A 17,956-nucleotide genomic window follows, 5' to 3' on the forward strand; every position below is an offset into this window, starting at 1 on the left:
AAGTCGCTGCCGTCGCTCCTCTTTTCTCTAGGGTCACACTAAGATTTTACGTCCGAAGGCCGCGCAAATGCCCTTGCCTCTCACCGTTACCATAGCGACTGGGCCTCCGGACCGCCTATCCTCGCTGCCTCATCAACATCTTTGAGCATCGGCAGCTCCGGAGGCCGGGGTAACTGGGGGGTAACTAGGTTTTAGAGTGGTATTTTAAAAGGTGTGTCTTTAAAGCTGTTTATGATCTATGAGGTTTAGTTTTAGTTCACGGTCTTAATACTTGGGGCGGTGAGTCAAACTTCGTTTATCCCGATTCCTCGGGACGCTGCGTTAATCTATTCAACAAGCCCTTTGTTCTGATAGAAAAAAAAAAAAAGACGAGCACAAAGAAAGCCCAGACAAACAGACGTGTCAGCGTACAACCGAAACTAGATGATTATAAACATTGACAAAAATGGCGCTTCAGAGAGCCAGCCAGTGTATACTGAAGCCGTATGGTCTCAACATTAACTTCTAGGCCCTCTGGAGGATTTGAAAAAAAAAAAAAAAAATTAAGACATAGATCCAGCTCCAAGAAGCTTACAATATAATTGAAGATACACACGATATACTCAAAAAATTGTAACTGTTGTGTGGTGCTGACGTTAAGTGTTAATAGAATTCAGTGGATGAGGACATAGGCAAGTAAATAGAAGTCTATCGGAAGAAAGAAAATTAAAACTAGGTATTTGATTTTTATACAGTGTTTAGGTGGAATAAAGGAGGAGAAGATTGAAAAACCAGGCATTCCTGAAAACGACCAACTCCAAATATTGAAAAATACTATAAACATTGATCAATTTAGACCAGATTTCAGTTAAGAATTCAGGTTCTTCTTTAGTGAAATTAAAATTTTCCACAAAAATTCTGAGGACTACAAAATACTAGGAAGCCTCCCCACCACCAAAAAATGTATATGTGCAACTAGTGTGTGGTAATCAGAATTGTAATATTTGATTGATTGGAACACCTTCTTCCCCTACCAATATGAATAATAGCTGTTACTATATTTCTCTGATATCTGGTAAGTTTGAAGTTGCAATGGGTGGTTTATGATGCTGAAGCTTTCCCACATTTCCATTTAGATGTTTTTCACCTTATTACTCACATAAGTTATGATTAGTAGGCAACTTTTAATCAACCATTTTTTGCTTTTGCTGGATTTTACTCTTAACTGCTTATTAGTGAAAATGGAATCAGTGATAGAGCTGCAGTCAGGCACCCCCAACACTTCACTTCAGGTCTTGGCATTGAAGTCCTAAAGTCTGGGGCTTTCAATTTGCAAAGTTTGGTCCAGTTTGTGAGTAGATCTCTATCCATGAGCTATGGTGTCAGCTGGTATTCTGGTATTCTGGCCCCTGCAGAGCTCTACCCCTCATACAGAGGTTAGGTCCTAGTCATTATTCCCTGGAGGTCATACATTGGAACAGAATTAAATTAAGAAAGTCCTAACAAGTCTTATTAATAACTTCAGTCTGGGGAGAATCAGACTGAGAGGCAATTCTGCTTGAGAGTCAAGGTAGAATCTTATGTACCAGCAACTTTAGGACTGCAGTAGAAGCAGAAGAACTTTTTAGGGTTTATACTTTCCAGGAGTCCACCTTGAAGTCATATATCTGAGCATATCCTAGAGTTGATTGCATTTTGACTAGATGGACTGGGAACTCATTTAAAATACTCAACAAACTTTCAGAAGAGCAATTAGAATGCAAGCCACCCTAGAAGGCTACACACAGCTCTCATGGAATTCTCTCTAATATACCTCCTATGATACAAACACAATAAAAAGGAAATATGATTTACCTTTCAAACTCTATCTGTGAGTGAAAGAGCAGATTTCAAATAAGTAGGAAAGAAGTCAAGAATTTACCCACAGAATAGCAGAGTATGGTAGATTGGGATATAGTTCTGAATTCATCACTCTCTCTCTTTGCACATGACTGTGCAGTACCTCCTGGTATAGTGGAGTAAGCAGAGAATACATCTTTGTCCTGTTGACTCTGGGCTTGGTCATGTGGCTTGCTTTGTCCAGTGGAATAATATCAGGTATGAAACTAGCAGAGGTTTTAGGTGTGTTTGCATGCTTTTGCTTCTTGGTCTTTGCTATCTTTCATAAGAAAAACTACCTCAGGTGGCTGTTGTTTCCAAAATGATGAAGGCATGTGGATCAGATCTGAATCTGAATCTATGCTGAAATGTGGAGTCCTGCTAATCCTAGCCAAATGCAGGAGAGGCAAGTGGGGATCAGCTGAACAGCAGGCTCTCCACAGTCTTAACAGCAAGAAAAATGTTTTTGGTTGAAGCTGTGAGATTTTGGGGTACAATAGTATTGGAGCAGTAGCTGTGTAACACACCAAGCAAATAGTTTGGGCAAAATTTCATATGTTAAATGTGAGCAGGAGAAAAAAATCATTAAGAATTATGTAGACTGTGACTGTAAAAGGAAGGAAGGGTGGTAGGAAAATAGTATGTAAAAGATGAATGAAGTATAATACATGATCTGGATAAAACCTAACCTAAGGGGAAAAAAAGAAAATTCATATAATTTTAGTGCTTTAGAGGAACTTGTTAATAAGAAGAAGAATATGAATTTGGTACTATAGGGACTTAAAGATAAGATTCAAAACTATTGTAATGAGGGCTGAGTCTTGCCTTGTTTTGTTCACTACTATATACTTACTATTTAGAACTTTGGTATACTGTAGGTAGTCAATAAATATTTGGTGAATAAATGAACTAAAATGGACATAAGAGAGAAAAGGAAACGAACTGAAGACCAAAACATGTTAAAGGACTAATGATTAATTAGAAGCACAAAGAGGCAGGCTAGAGGGCTGAAAATCAAATTACTGATATAGAAGAAAGGCTTGAGATGATCACAAAGAATACTGAGGCAAAGAACAAAGGCATAAAAGCTCTTGGAAGATAATATATTATATATGGAAGAGATAAAGATGGTTCAACATAAGATTAATAAGTGCCCCTGAAATAGAGAACACAGCAAATGGAAGAAGAAATGTTCTTACTGATGTAAAAAATAAGGAAGAAGAATCTATAGATTAAAAGTATATACCATATTACACGGAAAAATTTCTTTAGAACAATCAACACTAAGGGATATCTCCTGGTTAAGTTACTCAATTTTCAGAATAAAGAAAAAATTCTTTAGGTGCATAGGCAAGAAACAAAAGGTGGGGGCAGCATGGAGAAAAAACAGGTCCTTTAGATTCATCTATAGTAAATTCAGTGTTGGAAGATGTTAAAAAGATGCTGCAAAGTTTTGAGAAGGAATAAAATGTGTTCCAAGAAAAATACACTCCTATAGCTTTCCAAGTTGTCATTTAAATATACTTTGAATTTGTGGGCACCGTATCCATTTTTATTCCTGCTTACACACTGCATTTCTTTTTTTGGTTTTTTTTAAAGTACTTTTATTGAGGTACAGTTAACAGACAGTAAACAGCATATATTTAGAGTGTACAATTTGGTATCCCAATCTCCCAATTCATCCCCCCCAACCCTCCCCACTTTCCCCACTTGGTGTCCATGTCTTTGTTCTCTACATCTGTGTCTCTATTTCTGCCTTGTATTTCCTCTTTCATAGTTGTTAGCATTTACATATTGAGGTGTTCCTATATTGGGTGCAAATATATTTATAATTGTTATTTCCTCTTCTTGGATGGATCCCTTGATCTCTATGTAATGTCCTTTCTTGTCTCTTGTAACATTTGTTATTTTAAAGTCTATTTTATCTGATATGAGTATTGCTACTCCAGCTTTCTTTTGATTTTCATTTGCATGGAATATCTTTTTCCATCCCCTCACTTTCCGTCTGTATGTGTGCCTAGGTCTGAAGTGGGTCTCTTGTAGACAGCATATATATGGGTCTTGTTTTTGTATCCATTCCGCCAGTCTGTGTCTTTTGGTTGGTGCATTTAGTCCATTTACATTCAAGGTAATTATCAATATGTATGTTCCTATTACCATTTTCTTCATTGTTTTGTTTTTGTTTTCATAGGTCCTTTTCTTCTCTTCTGTTTCCCGCTTAGAGAAGTTCCTTTAGCATTTGTTGGAGGGCTGGTTTGGTGGTGCTGAATTCTCTCAGGTGTTGCTTGTCTGTAAAGCTTTTGATTTCTCTGTTGAATCTGAATGAGATCCTTGCTGGGTAGAGTATTCTTGGCTGTAGGTTCTTCCCTTTCATCACTTGAAATATATCATGCCACTCCCTTCTGGCTTGCAGAGTTTCTGCTGAGAAATCAGCTGTTAACCTGATGGGAGATCCCTTGTATGTTATTTGTCATTTTTCCCTTGTTGCTTTTAAAAACATTTCTCTGTCTTTAATTTTTGTCATTTGGCTACTATACGTCTTGGCGTGTTTCTCCTTGGGTTTATCCTGCCTGGGACTCTCTGTGCTTCCTGGACTTGGGTAGCTATTTCCTTTTCCATGTTAGGGAAGTTTTCAACTAGAATCTCTTCCAGTATTTTCTCGGGTCCTTTCTCTCTCTCTTCTCCTTCTGGGACCCCTATAATGCGAATGTTGGTGCATTTAATGTTGTCCCAGAGGTCTCTTAGGCTGTCTTCAGTTCTTTTCATTCTTTTTTCCTCATTCTTTCCCACATCAGTGATTTTCACCATTCTGTCTTCCAGGTCACTTATTTGCCCTTCTGCCTCAGTTAATCTGCTATTGGTTCCTTCTAGTGTATTGTTCATTTCAGTTATTGTGTTGCATATCTCTGTTTGTTTGTTCTTTAATTCTTCTAGGTCTTTGGTAAACTTTTCAATCTTTGCATCCAGTCTTTTTTCAAAGTCCTGGATCATCTTCACCATCATTATTCTGAATTCTTTTTCTGGAAGGGTGCCTATCTCCTCTTCATTTAGTTGTTTTTCAGGGGTTTTATCCTGTCCCTTCATCTAGTACAAAGTCCTCTGCTTTTTCATTTTCTCTATCTTTCTGTGGCTGTGGTTTTCAGTTCTGCAAGATGAAATACTGCTGATACTGCTTGATACTGCTGTTTGCCCTCTTGTGGAGGAAGCTATCTAGGAGGCTCCTGTGTGCTTCCTGATGGGAGGGACTGATGGTGGGTAGGGCTGGGTGGGTGGAACTCAGTAAGACTTTAATCCGATTTGGTGGGCAGAGCTTAGTAAAACTTTAATCTGCTTGTCTGCTAATGGGTGGGGCTGTGTTCCCACCTTGTTGGTTGTTTGGCCTGAGGCTACTTAGCACTGGCGCTTACAGGCTCTTTGGTGGGGCTAATGGTGGACTCTGGGAGGGTTCACGCCAATGAGCACTTCCCAGAACCCCTGCTGCCAGTGCCCCTGTCTCCTTGGTGAGCCACAGCTGCCCCCCACCCCTGCAGGCAACCCTCCAACACCAGCAGGTAGGTCTGGTTCAGTCTCCTATGGGGTCATTACTCCTTCCCCCTGGGTCCTGGTGAGCATACTTTTTTGTGTGGCCTGCAAGAGTGGAGTCTCTGTTTCCCACAGTCCTGTGGAGATCCTGCAATCAAATCCCGCTGGCTTTCAAAGTCTGATTCTCCGGGGATTCCTCCTCCCGTTGCTGGACTCCCAGGTTGGGAAGCCTAACGTGGGGCTCAGAACCCTCACTTTATTGGGTGGACTTCTGCAGTATAACTGTTCTCCCGTTTGTGAGTCACCCAGCCAGCATTTATAGGATTTGATTTTAACACGATTGTGCCCCTCCTACCATCTCATTGCAGCTTCTCCTTTGTCTCCGGATGTGGGGTGTCTTTTTTGGTGAGTTCCAGTGTCTTTCTGTCGATGATTGTTCAGCATTTAGTTGTAATTCCGGTGCTCTTGCAAGAGGGAGTGAGCACACGTCCTCCTACCCTGCCATCTTAATCCTATCTCCACACTGCATTTCTGAACCCATCTCTTTGTCATACAACTTGACAAACACAGCCAACAACAACTAAGATGTTATTGATATTCTGTCTTCCAGTCTCTTTACCTAGCATTCATTAGCAAATTATCTGCTTTTTAGGTTATCACAGAGTTTTCCAAAGATTTTTCCAATAGATTTGCCACTGAATAACATAGACACCTGTCCTTTCAGTTCCCAGTAACAGTTTTCTTGACACTTGCTACTTGACCACTATGCCGGCGACTTATGTTTTATGTTTTTGTTATGGCAGTATCTAAGTCTGGACCTAAGTCTGTATAAATCAGGATAAATTTTATTATGCTGTGGTAACAACCAACCCCCAAATCTCAGTGGTGTAAAACAACAATTGTTTATTTTTTGCACATGATATATGTCCATGGGAAGGGTGGGGTCTGGTGGCTATGCTTTATGTTATCCTTACCCTGGCACCCAAGTTGCTGAGCTACCACTATTTGATAATTCCTGATTTTTGTGGCAAAGAGAAAGACAACTCAGGAGGGCCTTGTACTGCAATTAATGGCTGCTGTTTATTCACTGGCCAAAACTAGTCACACTCCAAGGAATCATAAAGGGGCCAAGAATTACAATTTCTGGAAGACAGAAAGCTAGAAATATTTGGTGAACAACATTTGTAAGTACATCACAAGCACTCTCAAACATGACACCAAAACACAGTCTCTGTGGTAGGCAGACTCTCAGATGGTGCGCGGTGATCTCTGCCTCCTATTTTTGTGTAATCCCATACCATTGAGTCTGGGCCGGATCTAGTGGCTTCTTCCTAATGAAGAGTCCAAACAGTCCAGCAGCCATCCTTAGTTGGGGAGACAGAGGACCAAAGATAAGAATAACAGCAGACGTTCTTGTTGGAAACAATGCAAGCCAAGAAACACTGTAGAAGAATCTTTAAAGTACTTTAAGAAATCCCACAAAACTGTTGACCTAGGATTCTATACCCAGCAAATAGAATGTTCAAAAATGAAGTAAAAACATTCAAAAGCTAAATGAATTAATCACCAGCAGTCCAAAACTGTTAAATGAAAACCTTCAGATAGAAGGAAAATGATGTTGGCTGGAAATCTGAACCTACTCAAGGGGATAAAGAACAATGAAAATGATAAATATGTGGGTAGGTATAAAAGACTTCTCTTGAAAAATTTCTTAAAGAGTTGATTCATGTATTGGAAGTGGTATGATGTTATTGAAGGCAGACCAAAGAGTTAAAGATGTATACCATAAATCCAAAAGTAACCCAGAACAAAGCAAAATGAAACAATGCACAAAGCTGTATAGCAATAAACAAATAATGGAGATAAAATAGATTCATAAAATATATTCAGTTGTTTCAAAAAGTACAGAATAAGAACAAAAGGGGAACAGAAACTGATGGCACAAGTAGAATACAAATAACAAGAAGTCAGATTTACATTCAATCATATCTGTCACATTACATGTAAATAATCAAAACACCCTAATCTAAAAGTCACAGATCATCAGAGTAGATTTTTAAAAAGAAAGACTCAACTATATACTGTTTATAAGAAAGCTACATTGAATATAAAGGTTAAAACTAAAAATCCAGGAAAAGATACATTATACTAACACTAATGAATAAAGTAGCTGTATGAATTTTAGACAAAGTAGAGCAAAGAATATAACTAGGGATAAAGAAAGGTATTTTATAATGATAAAAATGTAAATTCATCAAGAGTACATAATGCTACTAAAAATTCATGTACCTAATAAGAGTTTTAAAATATATGAAGCAAATACTGGCAGAATATCAATTGAAAAGAGAAACAAATATTCATAATTATAGTTGGAGATTTCAGCATCTTTATTTCAGTAATTGACAATTATACAGAAAACCAGTAAGAATACAGAAGACTTGAACAACTCTGTCAACCAACTAATTATATGTGTGGAACACGTCACCCATCAACAGCAGGATAAACATTTGTTTCAAGTGTACATGGAACATTTGCCAAGATGGTCCGTATTCTGGCTGTAAACAGGTCCCAACAAATTTAAAAGAATTAAAATAATACAAAGAATGTTCTCTCTCTGATAACAATGGAATGTAAGAAATCAGTAACAGAGAAATAGCTAGAATATTCCCAAATATTTGAAAACAAAATATCATAGTTCTAAATAACCCATCGGTCAAAGAAGAAACCAAAAAGGAAAATTTTAACTGAAGAAAATGAAAGTACAAAATTTCAAATTGTGTGAAATGAGGCTAAAGTAGTGCTTAGATGGAAATTTACAGAATTAAATACTTATGTTAATAACGCTTCCCTTTTAAGAAACTAGACAAAGAAAAGCAAATTAAACCCAAAGTAAACAGAAAAAAAGAAAATATTGAAGATTGGAGTTGAAGTCAAATAAACAGAAAACAAAAAATTAATAGAGGAAAAAAATCACTGAAACCTAGATGTGTTTCCCAGGAGATAAAAATTCTTTGGTGGGCTCCCTCACTCATAAGATAAAATCTAAAATCTTCATCTTGGGCTCATGTTCATGCTTGATTTAGCCACTACTTATTCTCTATGACCTGGTTTCTTTTTTATTTTCTCTGCTGTGGTTATGCTGGCCTTGCAGATTTCCTATTGTCCTTTCTACTGGCACATGACCATCGCACGTGCTGTTTCCTCTGTTTGCCCTCTTCCCAACTGTCTCAGTGTCTTTGCTTCCCACCCATTTCCACCTAGTTAATGCCTACTCATCCTTTAGATTTAGTCCTGTTCTAGAGCGTACCCTACCTTAACCTGTAAATTCCACTAGGACAGACACTGTATTTGTTTTGCTCAATATTTTATCATCAGTACTTAACACATGCCTGGCTTATAGTAGATTATCAGCAAATATTTGTTGTATGAATAAAGTAATTCTAATAATGGATATTTTCTTAGGATATGACCAGTTCAAACATTACTCTTTTTCTGTATTTCATGAATCAATATCCTGAAGAGTGAAAGATCACTATTCTTGGGCTTATGAGAATTAAGAGAGAGTATTTATAGAGATTTCACCATTTTTTGCACTATTTATACTTCGTTTACTCATACATTTCACTGTGAAGATCTTCTGGAGAGTCCAGTAATGTGGCTTCTGATGTATATACTCTAGTGCTGGGTAGTTTCATCATTAAGGCTACTTTTTGGTTTGTTTCATTGTATCATCCATATTAAAGAAGAAGCTTGGCACAACTTGTGCCAAATAGACTAGTTTAAAATGACGGTAAGTTAGGGGAACTTAATATTTCACATGCAAATATTTTACTTTGCAGTTTAAAGATAGTATATCAGTAATTAAAAAGTGAGATCAATTCCTCAAGATTCTGATTTCAAGAATTATGGAAAAAGATCTTGTGCTGATTGAATTTTTGTATCCCAGATGTTGGCTTTTTATTCCTCTAAACAACTCTGTGATGTAGGAATTAATACCATTTTACAAATGAACTTTTAGTGATTTGCTCAAAGTCTCAGAGTTAACATGGTGTTCAAAGTTAAACTATTTCGAATGCACTAACCCACCATTTTCGCACTGCCACTTCCACAAAAATTCAAACTAATACAAAAATTTTGCCATCCTAAGGATCAAGTGTTTAGGTGCTAGTGATATATGAGCTAACAATGGCCAGTAATTATTTCAGTTTGTCTGACATGACACAGTCAGTTAAATGGTTTCTCTAAGCTAAGATTGTGTTCAACTCTTCACAGATAGCACCCTAGTAAGAAAGAGAAGTAGAGTTAAGATTTTGTCTAACATTAATTCAATAATGTAAAATGCTAATTTCCTATCACATAAAGCATATGAAAACAGAACAGTGGGCACTTAGCATAAAATGTAGATAGTAAAAAAGATTTTCATTAAATGTGAAAAATGCTCACTAGCATTTAATAGTTTAGTCATCAGCTAAGGAAATTGAAAAAACTGATTAGCTAAAGAGTAATGTTCTGGCTTAAGAGTTAAACCTAAGTATCACATTCGCTGAGGTAAGATGTTGATATAGAAATTGGGAGAAAGAAGGCAGTCCAGAAGATAAGTTTCAGCTTGTTGCTGGAACTACAAATTGAGACATTTTATGCTCTCTAGCAGGTAGGAAACTATAAGAAAGAATCTCTGATGTCATAATTTCTGGGTGTCACTGGGATATTTGATCATCATTCATTTGGTGTAGGTTGTATAAAGAGAGGAGACCCTCAGGGCCCAGGGAAAAGAATAGAGAGGACAGTATAAGATGTACTCTTCCTTTCTCAGTTGTCATTATTCTTGTCATTTGGGAATTTCATGGCTCTTCTGAGGAAACAGGAAAGAAGAGGTAGTCCAGGCATTAGAGAGAGGGTGTAGAGAGTCCTATGTAGGAAGAACTATAGAGACATTTGTAAAGGTGCAGTTTGAGGCTTTTGGCTCGGGATGAGGACATAAGTAGATTGGATTAATTTGGGTTATTAGTTAAGGGAAAGTCTGGAAGACAAAGGTAATGAGGAAATAGAATATAAAGTGAAAAGAATCTCGTGATCTTGTGCAGACTGATTAGACTGTCGGTTTAGAATAGACACAGATAAAGTAATTCATCGATTAAAATATTTAATGTTGGAAAATAAGACAATGACAACGAGAATAAAACCTTCACACAGACTTTAGAGCCAATTTTTAGCTAAGTTTTAGCTTGTTGCTGGAGCTATGAATTGTGATATTTTATTTGTTAGCAGGTAGGAAACTATATGAAAGAATCTTCTGATGTCACAATTTCTGGGTGTCACTGGAACATTTGATCATCATTCCTTTGGCAATTCCAACCTTCTCTGGAAGGTCAGTAGAAGCAATTGATTTATTCACCTCTACAGGAATCAGACTCAGCCTATTTTGGTAAGTCTATGTATCCTTGATCAAGTTAGCTGAAACTTAATACTTGCATATGATAGATAGTTATACTAAACCATAGATTTTACTATGGTTTTACTAACTTGTCATTGAGCATAACACTTTTTTCTTTGATGATTGTCACACAGTCTATAAAAACTATTATATAATATTCAAATTCCAGAACTTCAATAATTTGGTTTTATTATTACCACAATAAACACTTACAAGGCATGGGATACTGCACTAGGCATAAGAAACAGTTATAAGACATTGTTCATTTTTCCTGTCCTTTGCTGAAGATATGTATATTTATATAAGATAGAGCTATTAATTACCCAGTGTGTTCCAGGCACTGTTCTGGACATTAAGGATTTACTCAATGGTGACAAATACAGACATAGAATGGGAGTTGGAGGGACAATGATTAAACAAAAACATTTACAAAAAATTAGAGCACAGGTTCTCAATAGGGGGAAGATTTTTGTCCTCTTTTCTACCAAGGGACATTTGGCAATGTCTGGAGACATTTTTGACTATCACAGTTTTGGGGGGGCGGGGAGCTGTTAGCAGGTAAGTGAGTAGAGGCCTTGGATGCTGCAAAACTTCCTACATTACACAGGACAGCCTCCTCCCTCCTAAACAAAAAATTATGTGACCTTAAATTTCAGTAGCATCACAGTTAAGAAATCCTAAATTAGAGTGATGATAACTGTTATAAGGCAGAAGTAGAGGGCTAAGAAAACATAAAATGGATGGGTTATAAAAAGCTTCTCTGAGAAAGTGAAATTTAAATTCAGACTTAATGAATGAGTTGGCCCTAACAAGTAAAGAGTGGGAGCAGTGAGATGGGGAAGACGTCCGAGCAGAGACAACAGTAGGCAGTAAGGAGCTTAATTTGTGTAGCTGGGTATGTTTTGTGTATCATATATATATCTCATATATACATTACATTATATATGTGTATATTTAATGATGCTCAGTAGCATCTGCTGAGTAACACTAGTTAACATTTATTGAGCATGTACTATGTGTTAGGCGCTGCATTTTACATATATTACTGTATTTAATCCTCATTACTACCCTGGAGATAGATAATATTATCAAGCTCAGTTTATCCTTAAGAAGCATACTTGGTTAAGTACCTTACCGAAGATCACATAGTTGCAAAGAGCCAGAACCAGGATTTGAATCCAGGTCAATCCAACTTTCCCAAGGCACTTTCTTAACTAATGCACTGTGAACGTAGAGAGGCAGAGGTTAACGGATGATCACCAGAAACAGAAGGAATAGCTGCAGATATCAGGCAGATGTGAAACTCCTGCACTTCAAAGGAAGAGAATAGGCAGAGAGGCAGTGGGGGCTCAGGCTTGTCGATTGCCATAACCATTCAAAGGCAAACAATTTTTTTTTCATGTAACAGAAATGGACTTCAGTTATGTTAACCATAGGGCACAGTTTACTTTTATCATCTCATAGCTATTTTATATTTGCTCAAGACTTAAAATTGTATGTAAAGGAGAGATGTATAATAGAGTATTTATGTACTTTTATAGATATTTAAATGTCATTTTCAGAATGTTTCTGTATGCCTATAGCAAAATTAATATTACAAATTTCAAAGAACTATTTGAAAACAACTCACCCCCTCCTCTCCATTATTTTAACTTTCTAATCTAGGTTTTCAGTGAATTATGCCTTTTCGGTTTGCGACCCAGCCAAGGAGCTTCCCAGTGGAAGGGGGAGATTCTTCAATTGGGCTGGAGCCTGGGCTGAGCTCCAGTGCTGCCTGTAATGGGAAAGAGATGTCACCAACCAGGTAAAAAGACTTCTTATCCTAACAGCTGAGAAGATGTGTAATGGCTATCATCAGTGCAAGCTTTAGCTGATATTCAATTAGTAAGAAAGAAGACCGGAAGCATTGCTGTTATTAAATTAGTATTAACAGAGCCTTGGTTTTCTTAGCATGGAGTCTGTATATTGTACCTCTGTAAGTCTGAATGATAGACCAATTTTGGGGGGTAAATATTTAATTATATTTTTCTGTTAATAGTTTCAAGATTATATAACATTCAATCAAATAAGCAAACCTTTAGTGTTTTTATGTGCAGGGCACTGTGCTAGGCATGAGGCTACAAAATATGAAAAAGACTCAGGCCTTAGATTTAGTGACACTTTGGCTTTGACTTGACCTTTGGCAGAAGGAGAGTGATATAGAGGTGAAGAATCTAGGAAACAAAATCATTTTGCAAAATTGAAGAAACCTATAATAGATGGGATTTGTTCCACTTTTCTGCTGTTTACCATAGCAAATGGTACATTGTTTGATTTCTCGTGGCTTAGACATTTTCAGAACACATATTTAAGCTTAATAAGATAGGTACTTTAAACATCAGAGTTATTCAAGGATGAAATAGGCTACTTTGGGAAATACTGATCACTAGTTTTTAGACATGTTTAAGGTTGGGTTATTATTTGGTGGGGATGTTGGAAAGGAAATTCAAGCACTAGGTGTATTTTTAGACTAGATGTCATTTAAGGGCTCTTTTAAACCTGAGATCCTATTGACGTTTGAATAGTATGTGGAATAGTACATTCAGTTTTATATTTTTCCACATATATTCTAGTTTTTAAATCACTCAATTGGAGTGATTTTAAGATGCGTATACATTTGAATTGCCATAGTACTATCACATGTTTACAATTATGTACTCCCCCCACCACTTTTCTTTGCCATTTAGCAATCACTGCATACCTTTCAAAAAGAATATCTAGAGGGTTATCTTTGTATTTGTAAATTTTCTTTGATTAAATGTATGGCACAGCATTTAACAACAATCTCTTTGCAACATAAGTCTAAAGTGTCTGCCTCATTAGTGCCACTGTGTTATAATTATTTTGTGACATTCAGAGATTTCAAAATGACTTAAAACAGCTGACTATCTACTCCAAATTTGGTGCTCTGAAAAAATTTTCTTTTTTTATGTCTAAGTACATGTCATTTACTCTTTTATTTAGGCAACTCCGAAGATGCCCTGGAAGTCATTGCCTGACAATAACTGATGTTCCCATCACTGTCTATGCAACAATGCGAAAGCCACCTGCACAAAGCAGCAAGGAAATGCATCATAAATAGCATCATTAAGTCTTTTGTAGAGGTTTGACTAGGTCAAGGGTAATGGGCCAGTATCATCTTATGATCTGGTAAACAAATAAAAGTGGTGGCACCTTTGGATGATGACAATAGTTGAAATATTTACTTTTAGTAGGGAAAGACAGAAATGTAGTCTGTAAAACAGGTGTAGTGATAAGCCATCAGTTATGTTTGATAGATAAGACAGAATAATATTTCACAATTAGAAGGTGTCTTAGAGATCATCTTGCTCAGAGTGGATCATTAATATCAATAATTCACGATGAAGCTTAAGCCACCTTGATTATCAATCAAGAAGGGCCAATTCTAAATGCTTAATGTGTTTTTTGGCTGATATCCTTTGCTCATATTTGGGTTGCTACTTAGCTGAATCCTTTCACTTGAACACCCTAAGCCAGTTTCTGTCTTTCTGTCTTTTGATAATGTTCTGCCCAGGAATGATTATATTGGGTGAGAAATAGAGCCCTGAGGATTATGCATTTTAGAATAATACCCAAGACCAAAGGAAATTCTCAGTCCATGGTTAATCTGCAAAGCATATACACTGCTATCATACAGGAGCTCAGGTTATTGGTTAAATTGGTTATAACAAGGTCAAGGCTGTGATTCTAACCCCTATTTTTTCCAGGAAGAATGATGTCTCATTATCACACTATTCCTCAAATCCCAGCCAATCATCTTGAAATTGTTTATTTAGAGTTAGTATTGAGAAACCTCAGATAGATCTTTTTATTTGATTAGACTTAAGGTTCAATTTTGAGGTCTAAGCCAGCTGTTTCTGTTTTCTTTTTCTTCTTCTTCTTGTAATAGTTTCAAGGAACTCAGCTTGCTTTCTTTTCCTCTTGATGCTTGCCACCCTTCATCCCATGAAATTTTTTTCTCCAAAAGACTGCCTTTAGTGTCATATATAGTTTCCCCAGTTTCTTGTATAGTTTTCTGCTCCAGAAGATATATGTATAAGCCTTTTTAAATGAAAGGTTTATTAGCTTATAATTACATGGACATAGATGCATGTGTGCTACATGAGGTGAAAAGAAAAGCTTTTCATCAGGGATTTATAAATGGAGAAATTCTGAGAGCTCACATGATGCTGGGAGATGTTTGAATTCCAACCAGCCAGAGTAGAAAGACCTTGTTGAACATGTGGGGCATTGAGTGGAGACCTCAGAAAGGTCATGTCTTAGTAGGAGGTCTAAACTAGCACTAGACTAAAGGCTAATGTATACTAACTTTAACAAAGCTTAAAAATAAGACTTGAGAGAATCAAGGTGACCCATGGGTAACTTAATTATCTGCCAAATAAAAATTTAATACTCCTTAAAGGAAGAAAGCAATATCTATAAAGGAAATTGCCCAAGGCTGCGGAAAGAATGATGGGAAAGGAGAAAGGAGTAATGAAAAATTCCTCAGAGCTCATACAAGGCTAGGGATAATTTGTGTTTCAACCATAGTGGAAAGATCTTTTAATATATGGAGTAGAGTCCTCATAAGATATTGCTTTAGTGGGGGTGAGTTTGGAGTGGAGCATAGCTTTAGACTGAAGGCTGCTCTGGACCTACCCTAACAAAGTTTAAGAGCAAGACTTGAAAAGGTCAAACTGATTCCAAGTAACTAAACTGCATCCAAGGAGGGGAAAAACCTCAAAATTTAAAGAACTACAATAAAATCCGGCATTCACAATGATCAGTGTTCAATAAAAAATTACCAGGCACACAAAAAAGAAGGAAAATGCAGTCTATAGTCAAGAGAATCATTAGTCAATAAAAACAGATTCAGAATGCTGGATGATAGCATTAGCAGACAAGCTACCATAAATGTTCAAGTAGTAGATGAAAGCATAATCACAATGATGAGAGACAGAAGATATAAAAGGACCCAATTGAACTTCTAGTGATGAAAGATACAATATCTGAAATAAAAATAATACATTGAACAGGATCAAGAACAGATAAGACACTGGAAAAGAAAAGATTAATGAACTTGAAGACATAGCTATACAAATTTTCCAGAATGAAATGTGAAGAAAAAAGACTGAAAAAGAGAGCATAAATTTTGTATTTCAATATCAAGCAGTCTAACATATATGTAAGTAGCTTCCTGGAAGGAAGAGGGAGGACAATAGAAAAATACTTGGAGAAATAATGGCCAGTTTTTTTCCAAATTTGATGAAAACTATAAACTCACAGGTCCACATAGCTTAACTGACCCCAAGGAAAATAAACATTAATAAAACAAAACAAACAAAAAGCCATATAATTAAATTGTCTGAAAACCAGGGATAAAGAGAAGATCTTAAAACTCAACAGAACAAAAGGACACATTCATTCAGAGAAACAAAAAGAAAGAGAAAATGAGAGCATTTTAAATCAGAAAACATGCAGGCAAGAAGGCAATGGAGTCATATTTTCAAAGTATCTCTCAAAAATGGTGAAGTAAGAACTTTTCAGCGAAAAAAAAAAAAAAAAAGAGTGAGAGAACTCATCACCAGCAGATCTGTACTATAAGACATATTAAAGGAAGTTTTTTTTTTCAGGCAGAAAAAAATGATACCAGGTGGAAATTTGTATCTGTACAAGGAAATAAAAAGCACCAGAAATAGAAAATATGTGGGTAAATATAAAACCCTTTTTCTCATTTTTGAACATTTATTTAACAGGTAGATGACTGTTTAAAGCAAAAATAATGATAATTTATATAAAAGTATAATGTATGGTAACAATAGCAAAAAAGATAGATGGAAGAAAATGGAAGTTTACTTTTGTAAGTGTCTTAGACAATTTATGAAATGGCATAATAGTATTTGGAGATAGATTGTGATGAGGTAAATATGTAATTTTAAACTTTACAGTTATGTCTAAAAGCAAACAATAACAGAGAGCTAATACACTAGTCAGGGAGATTAAATGGAATAAATATCACTCAATCCTAAAGGCAGGAAAAGAGGAGAAAAGGAACAAAGATAATAGATGTAAACCAAAGCATATTGATATTTCATTAATTACAAAAGGCATAAACATTTCAATTAAAAGACACATTGTGAAACTGGCTAGAAAAGAGGAGGCTGTATACATGAACCTACTTTAAGAGTCTCATGTTCGAGGAGATAGGATTAAGATGGCGGAGTAGGAGGACGTGCGCTCACTCCCTCTTGCAAGAGCACCGGAATTACAACTAAATGCTGAACAATCATCGACAGAAAGACACTGGAACTCACCAAAAAAGACACTCAACATCCAGAGACAAAGGAGAAGCTGCAATAAGACGGTAGGAGGGGCACAATCGTGTTAAAATCAAATCCCATAAATGCTGGCTGGGTGACTCACAAACGGGAGAACAGTTATACTGCAGAAGTCCACCCACTAAAGTGAGGGTTCTGAGCCCCACGTTAGGCTTCCCAACCTGGGAGTCCAGCAACGGGAGGAGGAATCCCCGGAGAATCAGACTTTGAAAGCCAGCGGGATTTGATTGCAGGATCTCCACAGGACTGTGGGAAACAGAGACTCTACTCGTGGAGGGCACACAAAAAAGTATGCTCACCAGGACCCAGGGGGAAGGAGCAGTGACCCCATAGGAGACTGAACCAGACCTACCTGCTGGTGTTGGAGGGTTGCCTGCAGGGGTGGGGGGCAGCTGTGGCTCACCAAGGAGACAGGGGCACTGGCAGCAGGGGTTCTGGGAAGTGCTCATTGGCGTGAACCCTCCCAGAGTCCACCATTAGCCCCACCAAAGAGCCTGTAAGCGCCAGTGCTAAGTAGCCTCAGGCCAAACAACCAACAAGGTGGGAACACAGCCCCACCCATTAGCAGACAAGCAGATTAAAGTTTTACTGAGCTCCACCCACCAAATCGGATTAAAGTCTTACTGAGTTCCACCCACCCAGCCCTACCCACCATCAGTCCCTCCCATCAGGAAGCACACAGGAGCCTCCTAGATAGCTTCCTCCACAAGAGGGCAAACAGCAGTATCAAGCAGTATCAGCAGTATTTCATCTTGCAGAACTGAAA

The 17,956-nt window shown here is 37.2% G+C and overlaps 1 protein-coding gene across 7 annotated transcripts; it reads left to right on the top strand.

Moving 5' to 3' along the window:
* Positions 1-41: 41 nt before the first annotated feature.
* FAM229B (family with sequence similarity 229 member B) lies at positions 42-14,036 on the top strand. 7 transcript variants are annotated; one of them, XM_057740043.1, is made up of 4 exons: positions 42-169; positions 10,645-10,804; positions 12,479-12,617; positions 13,817-14,036. In XM_057740043.1, exons 3-4 carry the CDS (start codon positions 12,493-12,495, stop codon positions 13,932-13,934), a joined length of 243 nt encoding a protein of 80 aa, XP_057596026.1. In that variant the 5' UTR covers positions 42-169; positions 10,645-10,804; positions 12,479-12,492; the 3' UTR covers positions 13,935-14,036. The 7 variants fall into 7 exon arrangements, with proteins under 7 accessions (XP_057596026.1, XP_057596025.1, XP_057596027.1 ...); XM_057740042.1 differs by having other exon boundaries at positions 49-211; XM_057740044.1 differs by having other exon boundaries at positions 57-169; positions 10,648-10,804.
* The last annotated feature ends 3,920 nt before the right edge of the window (positions 14,037-17,956 follow it).

The sequence above is a fragment of the Hippopotamus amphibius genome, chromosome 6 (assembly GCF_030028045.1).
Source record: "Hippopotamus amphibius kiboko isolate mHipAmp2 chromosome 6, mHipAmp2.hap2, whole genome shotgun sequence".
In the NCBI taxonomy this organism is placed as follows: Eukaryota; Metazoa; Chordata; class Mammalia; order Artiodactyla; family Hippopotamidae; genus Hippopotamus; species Hippopotamus amphibius.